The sequence below is a fragment of the Salmo salar genome, chromosome 25, assembly GCF_965601325.2.
Source record: "Salmo salar chromosome 25, fSalSal1, whole genome shotgun sequence".
Taxonomy (NCBI): domain Eukaryota; kingdom Metazoa; phylum Chordata; class Actinopteri; order Salmoniformes; family Salmonidae; genus Salmo; species Salmo salar.
The window spans coordinates 18809182-18822867 of record NC_138315.1 but is presented as its reverse complement, the minus strand read 5'-3'; the positions used below and the strand labels follow the sequence as shown (position 1 = coordinate 18822867).

General features: G+C 41.8%; 1 protein-coding gene across 1 annotated transcript; it reads right to left on the bottom strand.

Annotated features, from left to right (window-relative positions):
• Positions 1–8088: 8088 nt before the first annotated feature.
• Positions 8089–10071, bottom strand: arl4c (ADP-ribosylation factor-like protein 4C). The gene is given in 1 exon segment (NM_001140477.1): positions 8089–10071. A coding segment is annotated over 1 exon segment (579 nt). The 5' UTR covers positions 9455–10071; the 3' UTR covers positions 8089–8875.
• Between the last annotated feature and the right edge of the window lie 3615 nt (positions 10072–13686).

The window sequence follows — 13686 nt, the reverse complement described above, 5'->3', positions numbered from 1 at the left end:
CCGCTCAACAACCAAGAATTCACAAAATGGGAGAAATACCAAATTGAGACTCCGCATGCAGAATTCTACAAAAATATCCCCAGTGTACAATATAAAACACCAAATAATGCATGCAAAGCAGAATTAGGTCAATACCCGCTAATTAACAAAATCCAGAAAAGAGCCGTTAAATTCTACACCCACCTAAAAGGAAGTGATTCCCCAAACCTTCCATAACAAAGCCATCACCTACAGAGAAATGAACCAGTAGAAGAGCCCCCTAAGCAAGGTGGTCATGGGGTTCTGTTAACACAAACAGACCCCACAGAGCCCCAGGACAGCAACACAATTAAACCCAACCAAATCATGAGAAAACAAAATTACTTGACACATTGGAAATAATTAACAAAAAAAACAGAGCAAACTAGAATGCTATTTGGCCCTAAACAGAGAGTACACAGTGACAGAATGCCTGACCACTGCGACTAACCCAAAATTAAGGAAATCTTTGACTATGTACAGACTCAGTGAGCATAGCCTTGTTATTGAGAAAGGCCACCAAAGGCAGACCTGGCTCTCAAGAGAAGACAGGCTATGTGCTCACTGCCCACAAAATGAGGAGGAAACTGAGCTGCACTTCTTAACCTCCTGCCAAATGTATAACCATATTAGAGACACATATTTCTCTCAGATTACACAGACCCACAAAGAAATCAAAGACAAATCCAATTTTGATAAACTCCCATATATATTGGGTGAAATACCACAGTATGCAATCACAGCAGCAAGATATGTGACCTGTTGCCACAAGAAAAGGGCAACCGGTGAAGAACAAACACCATTGTAAATTCAACCTATATTTATGTTTATTTATTTTCCCTTTTGTACTTGAACTATTTGCATATCATTACAACACTGTACATAGACATAATATGGCATTTGAAATGTCTTTATTCTTCTGGACCTTTTGTGAGTGTAATGTTTACTGTAAAAAAAAATATATTCATTTCACTTTTGTTTATTATCTAATTCACTTGCTTTGGCAATGTAAACACATGTTTCCCATGCTAATAAAGCCCCTTAAATTGAAATTGAGAGAGAGAGAGATGGGGAGGGGGGAAAGAGGGGTGGAGAAAGAGAGAAACAGAGAGCAAGAGATGGGGGGAAGAAAGGGGTGGAGAGAGAGAGAGAGAGAGAGAGAGAAACAGAGAGAGAGAGAGAGATAGGGAAGGGGGAAAGAGAGGGGTGGAGAAACAGAGAGAGCGAGAGAGAGAGATGGTGCTGCCTGCATGACCATTCATACCGTGTGACTCAGCAGCTATCTGTCAGACCTGAAAAGGTCATGGACAAATTAACTGGTGAGAAGACTAGTGGTCACTGGGCCTTGACAGATGATGTTTGCTTAAACACCCGGCTGGCTGTATCCCGACCACTTCACCCCATCTCACCCCTCCCCATCCCCCTTTAGCCTGTGTGAGCATTGCTGTGCCTGTTTGCTCCAAATGCTCATTTCACCCAAAGTTTTCTCAGCCTCTGTCAGTTTCGCTGGCTGTTCTGCCTGCACCAGCACATTAGTATTTTAATTGAGGAGGCTGTGTGGTTGTGTATGGTGGTGTGTGTGGGAGTGCGTGTGCATTCAATCTATCCATTGTCTGTGTCTGCATTCATTACCTGTTACGAGTCAACTCAGCAGTTTACCGAATATTACAAACTAATGTTAGTGATTACCACCAATCTAAACACCATTTAGCCTTCAGTTGGTCAACGGCAAGTCAAAACTACACCAGTCCAGCTCAGTAAAATAACTTAGCATTCAAACATCACACGACATCTAGTTCAACGGATCATTTTCCCTTACCAGTGTCCATACTAATAGTGTGTACTTAACCAGGGCCGGCCCTAGCTTTTTGGGGGTCCTAAGCGAGATTTGGTGGACCCCTTCTTGACGGCAGAGAGATTTTAATTTTTTTGTACATTTCCTATAAATTTCTCACACACACACACACACACACACACACACACACACACACACACACACACACACACACACACACACACACACACACACACACACACACACACACACCACACACACACACACACACACACACGCGCGCACACACACACACACGTGTGCATGCATACATCATACAGTGTTTATATAGACTGCTGAACACACATACACACACACACCCTGCAAGTAAAACTAAATGCATGCTATTTAATTGATCACTGCCCGCACCTGCTCGCCCGTCCAGCATCACTACTCTGGACAGCTCTGACTTAGAATACGTGGACAACTACAAATACCTGGGTGTCTGGTTAGACTGTAAACTCTCCTTCCAGACTCACATTAAGCATCTCCAATCCAAAATTAAATCTAGAATTGGCTTCCTATATCGCAACAAAGCATCCTTCACTCATGCTGCCAAACATACCCTCGTAAAACTGACCATCCTACCGATCCTCGACTTCGGTGATGTCATCTATAAAATAGCCTCCAACACTTTACTCAACAAACTGGATGCAGTCTATCACAGTGCCATCCGTTTTGTCACCAAAGCCCCATACACTACCCACCATTGCGACCTGTACGCTCTCGTTGGTTGGCCCTCGCTTCATACTCGTCGCCAAACCCACTGGCTACAGGTTATCTACAAGTCTCTGCTAGGTAAAGCCCCACCTTATCTCAGCTCACTGGTCACCATAGCAGCACCCACTCATAGCACGCGCTCCAGCAGGTATATCTCACTGGTCCTCCTTTGGTCGTCTTTCCTTCCAGTTCTCTGCTGCCAATGAATGGAACGAACTGCTAAAATCTCTGAAGCTGGAGACTCATATCTCTCTCACTAGCTTTAAGCACCAGCTGTCAGAGAAGCTCACAGATCACTGCAGCTGTACATAGACCATCTGTAAACAGCCCATATATCTACCTACCTCATCCCCATACTGTATTTATTTATTTATCTTGCTCCTTTGCACTCCAGTATCTCTACTTGCACATTCATCTTCTGCACATCTACCATTCCAGTGTTTAATTGCTATATTGTAATTATTTCGCCACCATGGCCTATTTATTGCCTTAACTTACCTCATTTGCACTCACTGTATATAGACTTTTTGTTTTCTTTTGTTCTACTGTATTATTGACTGTATGTTTTGTTTATTCCATGTGTAACTCTGTGTTGTTGTATGTGTCAAATTGCTATGCTTTATCTTGGGCAGGTTGCAGTTGCAAATGAGAACTTGTTCTCAACTAGCCTACCTGGTTAAATAAAGGTGAAATAAAATAAAAAATACATACATATACCATGCAGAGACAACCCAAACAACATGTGTTTTATCACCCCTGCAGGACATAATGCAGCTGAGAAAACATGCAGTCACAAGAGTCGTTGTGTTGGCACAGTCACATAGCCACATATCTACAGTACACACACACCAGGGATAATGGTTTTCCATGTGCTATCAGACAGGGTCATGGGAAGAAAAAAAATCTGAATGAAGTAATGCAAATGAGGAACAAAGGAATGAGGCAATAACAGAATGCTCCCAGCCAGCAGCATACCACCCTGCATCCCACTGCTGGCTTGCCTCTGGAGCTAAGCAGGGTTGGTCCTGGTTGGTCCCTGGATGGGAAACCAGATGCTGCTGAAAGTGGTGTTGTAGGGGCAGTAAGAGGCTCTCTTCCCTCTGGTCTAAGGAAAGCCCAATGCCCCAGGGCAGGGAAGGGTACGTAGCCCTCTAAGGTGCTGTCATTTGGATGAGATGTTAAATGGGTGTCCTGACTCTCTGTGGTCATTAAACATCCCATGGCACTCATCGTAAGAGTATGGGTGTTATCCCTGGTGTCCTGGCTAAATTTACAACCTGGCCTCTTTCAATCATGTCTAGCTAATAACTTCCCCAATTTGCATATATCACTTCTTATATCTCCAACATGGTAATGTATGGTGAGTGTTCGGGCATAAAATAGTTGCTGTGCATCATCCAAGTGGGTGCTACACATTAGTGATGAGTTTCTCCCCTTACTATGTAAAGTGCTTTGTGCATTTATGTAGGTGGAAAGGTGCTATATAAATGCAATCAGTTGTTGCTTACGGTTCATAACAGACAACTAAACCCATGGGAATTATCAACAGTGAAAGATTCAGTGGTATTGATTGCAGGGTGAGTGCAAAAGATTACGTTTAGGAATCTGGAATAATACAATCAGCATGTTAGCCTTACTTTTTCTTAGAAATGTAACCACATTTCTATGAACAATAAGAACACTGCAAGCAAAACAGGAAAATAAAGACTGTCAAGTTGCTGGATAGTTATGCAGTGTGTTTATCCTCCTCACTCCTGTTGAGGCGGTTTCTTTTGCCCTGACACGACGACTCCTATTGCTGTAAGTGGATAATTAGAGAGCTAGTGGAAAACAACAAAGAAGGGAGGAGGAAGAAAAAGAAACAAAAAAGAAGGAGAGCAAAGGAGAGCAGAGTTAGAGGCGAAATTGCATAGTTGTACTGTAGCTAACAAAGATTAAATGTTTCTAATATGGTCAACAACTTAGCTCTTCTGACCCCATCTGAATATTATACAATTGTACATACCGTCCTTGAGAGAATAATACAGTATCTGCGAGGGGAGTGCTATGTCCTGCACAAACATGCCTGGGGCACATAAGAGAAAATAGCTACTTTATAAGAACACAATGTCATGACAGAAATGAGTGTACACCGTGTTTGTTTTTGTATTGAACCCTCTAGTCTCCAGTATCCTCCCCACTCACTAGATGTTATTGTTGGCCTAACTTTACATCTCCATCAGCATGATCTTTGCTTCATAAGGTTTATTATACCAGGAGGTTAAGGAGTGTCTTTTACACAAACACCCTAACTATTAACATCCTGGACTTCCCCCTCAGATATCCTTTTAAATATGGGAGTTCAAATTGGGAATGTGCGTGGGGAGTGTGTGTTTCCAACTGTTAGACGTGTGCAACTAACTAACGGCTTATTAGCCTTATTAACCGTCCCTTGTATATTTAGACACAAGGTAATAAAACAACCATGTCAAATGTCTTGGGATGTTCTGAACTCCTCCATTCACCATCTCTGGCTTCTTTGCATCCTGTATAAACTAACCCATTGTCCAGGTGAGAAGGTATGTTGAATATGTGTCCTGTATGTCAGCCACCATATAGGCTATTGAAGAAGAACTAGAACGAGGAAAAATATAAATAATTCGAATTTGCAAAATGTTCATGATCATCATCACAGTAGAGTGGGTTGTGAAGCATTGTCTTTGGATTGCAGCATACAGTGTTGTTGTACTGACATATCCCTCTTGCCCCACTAGCTCAGCATTACCATCTTTCCTTGTCTAATTGAAGAGTAACTTTTAAAATGGATTACCATTCAAATGGAATTTCCATCAAGTTTAGGCCAGGGGCCACCACCCACCTCTAACCCTCTTCTCCAGTATCAGACAAGAGGCCGAGGCGAGCCCCTCACACTCCTCAACAGTTATACACAGCTCATTAAATAATAATCCCTTTATTAATAGATGTTTGTTGTTACCGTAGGTATTTTGGTAACCGTCTCCCCGGCAACAGCGAGCTATTGACACAACTGTGCCTCCCAAAATGGTAATGTGGATTTCACAGATTTTTTTTCTCTCTCCTTCTGCGTCAAATGAATGGAGAATAATTATTAGAGCAAAGAAGACTCAAGCTAAGCAAATAATAACAAACTGATACATTTAGCACTTCATTAGCGCCCAGTTGGAGAGCAGGCCCTGTGAAATAGGGAACCATCTGCTCTACTGGCTGGGTGGAGTAACTGTACACTACTGCCTTGCCCTCGTCTCTCTTGACCCGTGAAACGTCTTTGTAACAGTATAACTACGTCCTTATCAACAGAAACTAGCTTATAGAAGGGACAAAACAAGCACTTGGAGGTCACATTGTTGTCTAGACTCAAATGTACAGCAGATCCTATGATATCAGCTCATTTCCTTTTATTAACATTTGCATACTCTTGGTATGTTTTGCCAAAAGAATGTCGTTGACTCTCATTGTTTTTCATGAATTGACAGAAAAGTGAGAGACAACATAAAACAGAAGGAAACAGCAGTAGTTCATTAGTAGGCATTAAATGTGAGGAGACAAATGGGTATTGGGTTCACTCATGTCACCTCTGAAGTTTCCTATCATTAGCACTCACATCTGTTCAGTTGAGTGTAAAATCTATCACCTGACAAATAACCTTTGTATATACAATCCATTTATGATGATCAAACTCTGGTAAACCCTCAAAGGCCAAACATTTAGACTAGGATTTAGATTAGGAATCGATAATAAAATGTGTATTTTTAATAGTGAATAATAGTTACAAAACTATTTTTTGTTATGAAGTTACAACCAAACCAAAGGGTTAACAAAATGGCCAGGTCTCTAAAACCACTGAGGGTTTGCCCATTGCTGTTGTTACCATAGAACTTGGATGTCCTAAGAAAACCGCCTCTAACTGTGTGTGCTTTAGTGCTTTCACAATGGCTTCCTTTGCTCAGTGTGGTCTGTCTCTTTCTGGGAATATACCAGTTACTATTGAGTCATCTGTCAGAGCCAGTTTACCCAACAGGAAAACGTGCTGTATCTACAGTGAAGACTAAATAACATCAAAAGGACATGCACACACACTCTCTCCCTCTGTACTTCACGCAAGTCGGGTCAACTTATGGAAAAACACCACACGGCCTTTGAGTGAGGGAATATACTGTAGTAAGAACCGCTGGTTACTATCCCCATCCTCATGAGTCATGACTAAGAAAACTATTTTCATAGTGTTAATGGTCAGAATATGGCAGTGCCATGGTCAATACATACACACACACGGCAATAATGATTGTATAGTAGGAACATAGTTACACACAGACTGACTGATCAAACTGTCTTGCCAATATCAGTGTAACCATCCCCTCCTGTGACCTGACCTATAGAGAAAATACATTACCAGGGTATGGCTGGCTGAGTCACACAAAGTACAGCTGGTACTATTACCCCTCTGACTCAGGGGGAATGTTCACCTACCCAGGTCATGGCTAGAAGGGATACAGCTTTTGTCCAATTAACGTCAAACGTTTTTGCATTTTATCTAACCATAAACTCTTTTCCTAACCTTAACCTAATTATCCTAACCTGCTATGTTAATTATCCAACGCTGTTGTGTAAGTTCTCCTAACCTGCAACAAAATGTCAAATTTGACTAAAGCTGTATCACATCTAGTCAAAACCCCTCCCAAAGAATCTCTTTTCTTCTTTCACACTCCAATGGATATCCTAATCACTAACAGGGAGAGGGGATGAGGTGTGTGTGTGTGTGTGTGTGTGTGTGTGTGTGTGTGTGTGTGTGTGTGTGTGTGTGTGTGTTGAGAGAGAGCACATGCACGTGTATGAGTGCCAAAGAGGGAGAAAGACTGCTGTGTGCGTGCCGTAGCTGAGAGTGATTTAGTGAGTGAGAGTGATACAGCATGCTAGGAAACTCAAGTTTCCAAACTCTGGTACACACAAAGATAGTTACTGCTACCCAGCAGGGAATTGAATGACCTCTCCTTACAAGGTCTGTGCACGAATACATCTGACAACGCATTGCAGCTCTAAAAATGACACACAAATGAACCCCTTGCTTTGCTTGATGTTGGACTGCGAATACAAAAGAATGTTGAGACTCATCCAACACCAACGGGTAGGCCTATCCAAAACACCTACATTCTAACACCAACTCACAAACCACGATGGGTATGAGCATGTGTTAAATAGAGACATTTTGGGAGATCAAGTGACAACATTGAATAGATTCCCATTAGTTCATTGATAGACTGTGACCACCCCTCCTGTCTTCCTCTCCCCTCCCTAATACACACCTTTGAAATGTGAGGGTCTCTCAGGGGAGATGTAGAGACAAACCAGTCCATGTGTTCAGGTCAATAGTTCACCAGGTTTAAAATACATCTCCTGTTGATCACCTTCATCTTGGCCAGCTGTTGACATTATCCTCTTACTGTAGATTACATTTACATTCCTATATCACATCATGGAAATAAAAGTAATCAGTCACAATGCATTTTGTATATATTTTAATATTCAAAAAATAATTCAATTTTGGCTTTTTGGTACATACAGCCTGTTTTTTTTTTGCTATACAGTGTAGTACTCTACTATTTTGTTAGGAAATTAAAAGTGCAAAGTAGTGGACCACGTTGCAGACAATGTTATCCTCAGTCCACCACGCATAGTAAACTTCAACGCTCCAAAGCCTTGTTGACTTCTGCATTAATAAACCCATACAGGGACTGAGGTGTGACTTTCATAATACAGATATCTTGGTTTCAGTTTTTTTCTTCTCTCTGAATGAACAGGGTCCATTTCATTGTGACCCACATCCACTTAACGTGCAAAGTAAAACTTGCTGTCCAAACAAAAGCATTCCGTCAGAATGTCCATAGTCCATCACAGTATAGGCCCATACTGTATGGGATGCTTCTTCAAAATAACATGTCGAGCTACAGATTTATAGTCCATGGTAAAGCAGCAAATGACGGGCCAGCCCGCATTCATTTATCAATGCTTTTGTTCCTATGATAAAAGTAATATCAAGTTTGTTTTGGTTAACCTTAGTAAATATCTTGCACCAATAGGATCACCCCCTTGCGTGCAAAAGCATCATTCAGCTATAGGATTCACAGCGTCAGCAACTTTTACAACCCAATGAAAGGAAATACAACAATCACCGCAAAGTAAATGTCATTTTAGGGCAACATTGGCATACCCAAACAGCATTTAGATACAGTAATGTTGCGTAGGTTTAGGTTAATGAATGGTCCATAGGCTACCACCCATGGGCGGTCGTTATCGTTTCTTCTTTTGCTTTAAAGACTTTCTCCGCTTTACTATCATCTCATATAATTTGTCCATACCCTCGTGGAGTCCCTCGCCAATTATGGCGCAGCAAGGTTGGACGTGGTATGTGGTGGATGGGGTGAGCTCGTGGAGAGCCAGCTGTTTTTCGATGTCCGCGACTGGAAGAGATTTGGGCAGGTCCTGCTTGTTGGCTATCACCAGCAGCGGTGTCCCCTGGTTCTCCGCGAATTTGGTAACTTTATGCAGTTCCGTTTTAGCCTCCTCCAACCGATCGACGTCTACCGAGTCCACCACATAGATGATGCCGTCCGTGCACCGACTGTAGGATTTCCATAGGGGTCGGAGCTTCTCCTGGCCTCCGACGTCCCAGAAGTGACAGCTGATCCCCTTTGCAGTACCATTACTGAGTTTGATTTTCTCCGTGTTGAATCCAATCGTTGGCACGGTGTTTACGAATTCGTTGAATTTCAGACGATAAAGAACAGTCGTTTTGCCAGCCGAATCCAACCCCAGCATCACAATGTGAAGGGATTGGAAAGCAGATATGTTGGAGAAACTGTTGCCCATTTTCAATAGCAGGTGAAAGGAACGTCTAGCTTCTCTACAGAACCTATGTGATGACCTAAAACAGCGTTCCAATGTTCAATACGCTCGTCGTTGAATACACAATGATAGCCTATCAAAAAACGTAAAGTCAATGTGTTTACAGGCCCGACGTGCGCTTTGGATGGTTCATCCTCGTTTTCCCCTCAGAAGCATTGGGGAACAGTGTTCTCGTCTGTAGGACGCAGCGCGGGCTTCATTAGAATTCTTCTCCACACTCCAGTTAAGATTCATTTCATTTTGCAACTGTCGAACTCCCCACACTCACCAGACACCTAAAGGACGATCCTGGTGGGTTACAATAAACACACTGCTTGCTGTCTCGCTCTACTGTTTTCCCCGTGAGCACTGGCACTTGTCTCCCGTCCCCAAGTCTCCTCTATAGGCACGTTGGCTGTCCAAAAAACGAGCCTCCGTTCCGGGAATGAAGAAAAAGAAATCCACCTGCGAGTCGTGGATGAGTCCAAATTATCCCGAGAAATGGCTACACTGCGTCCATAAACAAAATGACAATTATTGCAGCTATGAATTTGGGTTGATGTTATGAGCTCTATGGTGGGCTACGTGACGGCACATGCGGTCCGACTCCTACCACTGCGGCCGCAGCATACACACTGATGAGAGGATGAGGGAGCAGAAAGCAAAACAGCGCAGTAGCCTGCCTACCATAACATACGCTCCACCCATTCGGGCCATGCCAAACAAAGTGCACATTTATTATTATGGTGGCCACATGCACGTTGCTATGGCCACATGCACGTTGCTATGGTCGTGCTTATCGACATGCATATCGAAATCCATATAGCTAGAAATGTATAGGCGTAATAAATAGCCTACCCCTTTGCCCTTTGCGTATTTTTAATTTGATTCGATTCACCAATAGGCCTGTGGATTAAAGGAGTGAGAATATTCCAGATCAGATAATGATAACGAAAATGTATACAGTGCAAAGCATAGGCCTAGGTTTAAAGCATACGCCTATACAGCTGTGCAAGCTATTGATCAATTACAATGCTATTAGTTAATACATTAGTAGGTATTTTAATATTGAGAATGAGCACCTTATTGTAGGTATTGGCTACGAGTTACTATTTCGATGTCACTTTATGTGCATAACATTATTATAACGTAAAAACAAATGAACTGGTTCTAGTAATATGCCTAATATCCTAAATACATGCACAATTAAACGATTAACTATAACTGACCTATATTCAGTAGAGAGCATTTGTATAGGGTTAACAATTTCAGAATTCCATCCTGAGATTTTAATGCAATATTTTCATAAGGGTAAAGAGGTTTTTTGAAAGTCTATACATGGAGGACGACGCCACCTTCTGTCGAAGCCCAGCAACAACAGACCGTAAATAAATAGATGCATGCCTAGCCGCTTAAGCGCATGTGCGCCTGTTGTCTAACCCAAGCGCATGCTGTTTTGTGGGGACTGGGGACATTTCAATGACACCTCTATCAAGTCATGTTTGAATAGGTTCATAAACAAATCCACTCATGTGATAGGCCTCCCCTAACCTATATGATATAATAGGTTTATGTTCAGAAAGGGTAAAGCATTTGACTTTGTGTTGGTTAAACATGGTTTACTAATCCAAGCTACAAGAGCGTTCGTTTGCTAACCATGATACAGGAATTTGAGGTGACAAATTACAGCAGGGCACTAGCAGGACTGCACCTGCCTCATGTGAAAAGCATCCATCCCCTCAGCAACACTCCAAACATGCTGTTCCAGGTTATGCTTGTCATTCTCAAAAAACACAGATTATTGAGTGTTATGGGACTGGGTTTACTATTTCAAACCATAGAAATCGAGGTATCCAAAACGGTGATTTAGAACTGTGGACAGTGTTGAAAAATCAAGTGTGAAAGCTGTGTTGTAGAGGTAGAGGATGTCCTATATAGGTGTAGTAGGGATACGGTAGGTGCCTTTGACCTGATTCCACACAATAATAACCCTCCTACACACCCATATACATTTGGGTACATAATACATACTGGGTCATACATACTGGGTCTGAACCCTTTCCTGTGCAACTGGGTCCTGGACTTCCTGACACGCCAACCCCAAGTGGTGAAGAAAGGCAACAACACCTCTGCCACGCTGATCCACAACACAGGGCCCCATATTGGTGCGCGTGCTCAGCCCCCTCCTGTACTTCCTGTTCACTCATGACTGTGTGGCACTGGTGGAAAATGTACCCAATTGTCATACTTGAGTAAAAGTACAGATACCTTAATAGAAAGTTACTCAAGTAAAAGTGAAAGTACCCCAGTAAAATACTACTTGAGTAAAAGTCTGAAAGTATTTTGTTTTGAATATTAATAATCTTGTTTCTCATGGTCTGAGTCCTTTAGGTGCCTTTTGGCAAACTCCAAGCGGGCTGTCATGTGCATTTTACTGAGGAGAGTCGTCTGTCTGGCCACTCTACCATAAAGGCCTGATTGGTGGAGTCCTGCAGAGATGGTTGTCCTTCTGGAAGATTCTCCCATCTCCACAGAGGAACTCTGGAGCCATGTCAGAGTGACCATTGGGTTCTTGGTCACCTCCCTGACTAAGGCATTTCTACCCCGGTTGCTAAGTTTTGTTTGGCGGCCAGATCCAGGAGTCTTAGTAATTCCAAACTTTTTCCATTTAAGAATGATGGAGGCCACTGTGTTCTTGGGGACCTTCAATGCTGCAGAAATGTTTTGGTACCATTCCCCAGATTTGTGCCTCGATACATCCTGTTTCGGAGCACTACAGACAATTCCTTTGATCTCATGGCTTGGTTTTTGCTCTGACATGCGCTGTCAACTGTGAGACCTTATATAGACAGGTGTGTGCCTTTCCAAATCATGTCCAATCAATTGAATTTACCACAGGTGGAGTCCAATCAAGTTGTAGAAACATCTCAAGGATAAAATGCAAACATTTCTAAAAACATTTTTTCAATTTGTCATTATGGGGTATTGTGTGTAGATTGCTGAGGGGATTTAAACAAAAATCAATTTCAGAATTAGGCTGTAACGTAACAAAATGTGGAAAAAATCAAGGGGTCTGAATACTTTCTGAATGCACTGTATATACTGTATCCTCGACATAGCTTATTCTAATGTTTATACTACTGTACAGTGCATTTTAGTTACACTGTTTATACACACCACATATTTATTTATATACAAGATTCTTGACATAGCTCACGCTAATATATCTACTACTGTACATATAATTCCTAGAATATCCTGTGTAAATTAATCCAGTGTTGATGCGTTTTGATTGCATGTGGATTACTATTACAGTGCTATTTGGGTTGTTAATTGGATTTGTTCCAACATTTCTTGATTTCTTGTTGCTCTTACTGCAGCTTCCCTGTGGCTCAGTTGGTAGAGCATGGTGTGTGCAACGCCAGGGTTCTGGGTTCGATTCCCACAGGGGCCAGAACAACAACAAAAAATGCATGAAATGTGTGCATTCAATACTGTAAGTCGCTCTGGATAAGAGTGTCTGCTAAATGACTTTAATGTAATTGATTATTTGTGGACGTGTTTGACATTTTACTGCATTGTTAGGAGCTAGTAACATAAGCATTTCGCTGCACATGCTATGACATCTGATAAACGGTGTACTTGACCAATAAACTTTTATTCGATTTTTCACATTTAGAACTGATAGGCTTACAATACATGAAACTGTCAAAAACAGTTGAAAAACATTGGTATCGTCATTCACTCTGACCCTAAAAAGCCCCAGAAAACCAACTGTAATCCTGTTGTATTCTAGTAGCCTTCATTCCACAAATACAAAGAGATAAGCCCCTTACTTAACAGAACACAACACATGCACATACTGTATCTGATAGGTGCCCCATCCCATATGTTCCTGGTTGGGTCTGAAACTCAAAATATTAGCAGAGGGCATGAAAGGGCATAGGCTGTACAAATTAATGCTCCACTTGACCCTAGTAAAAACATAAAATAGCCTACTCATATTCAATTTCAGCAATTGATGTTTGATTTATTTCATTGTGAACATATGGGAATACGGAAGTGATTGTTAATTGCCATTAGCAGAGTTGCTATGAACCCAGATTTATAATAATGTTAAAGGGATCCTCGTTAGCCACTTTATCATTTCATCAGAATTTATCTGTCCTCCACAGGCCTTGTTTTATATAATCTAATGAAGTAGCAACAGAGGAGTG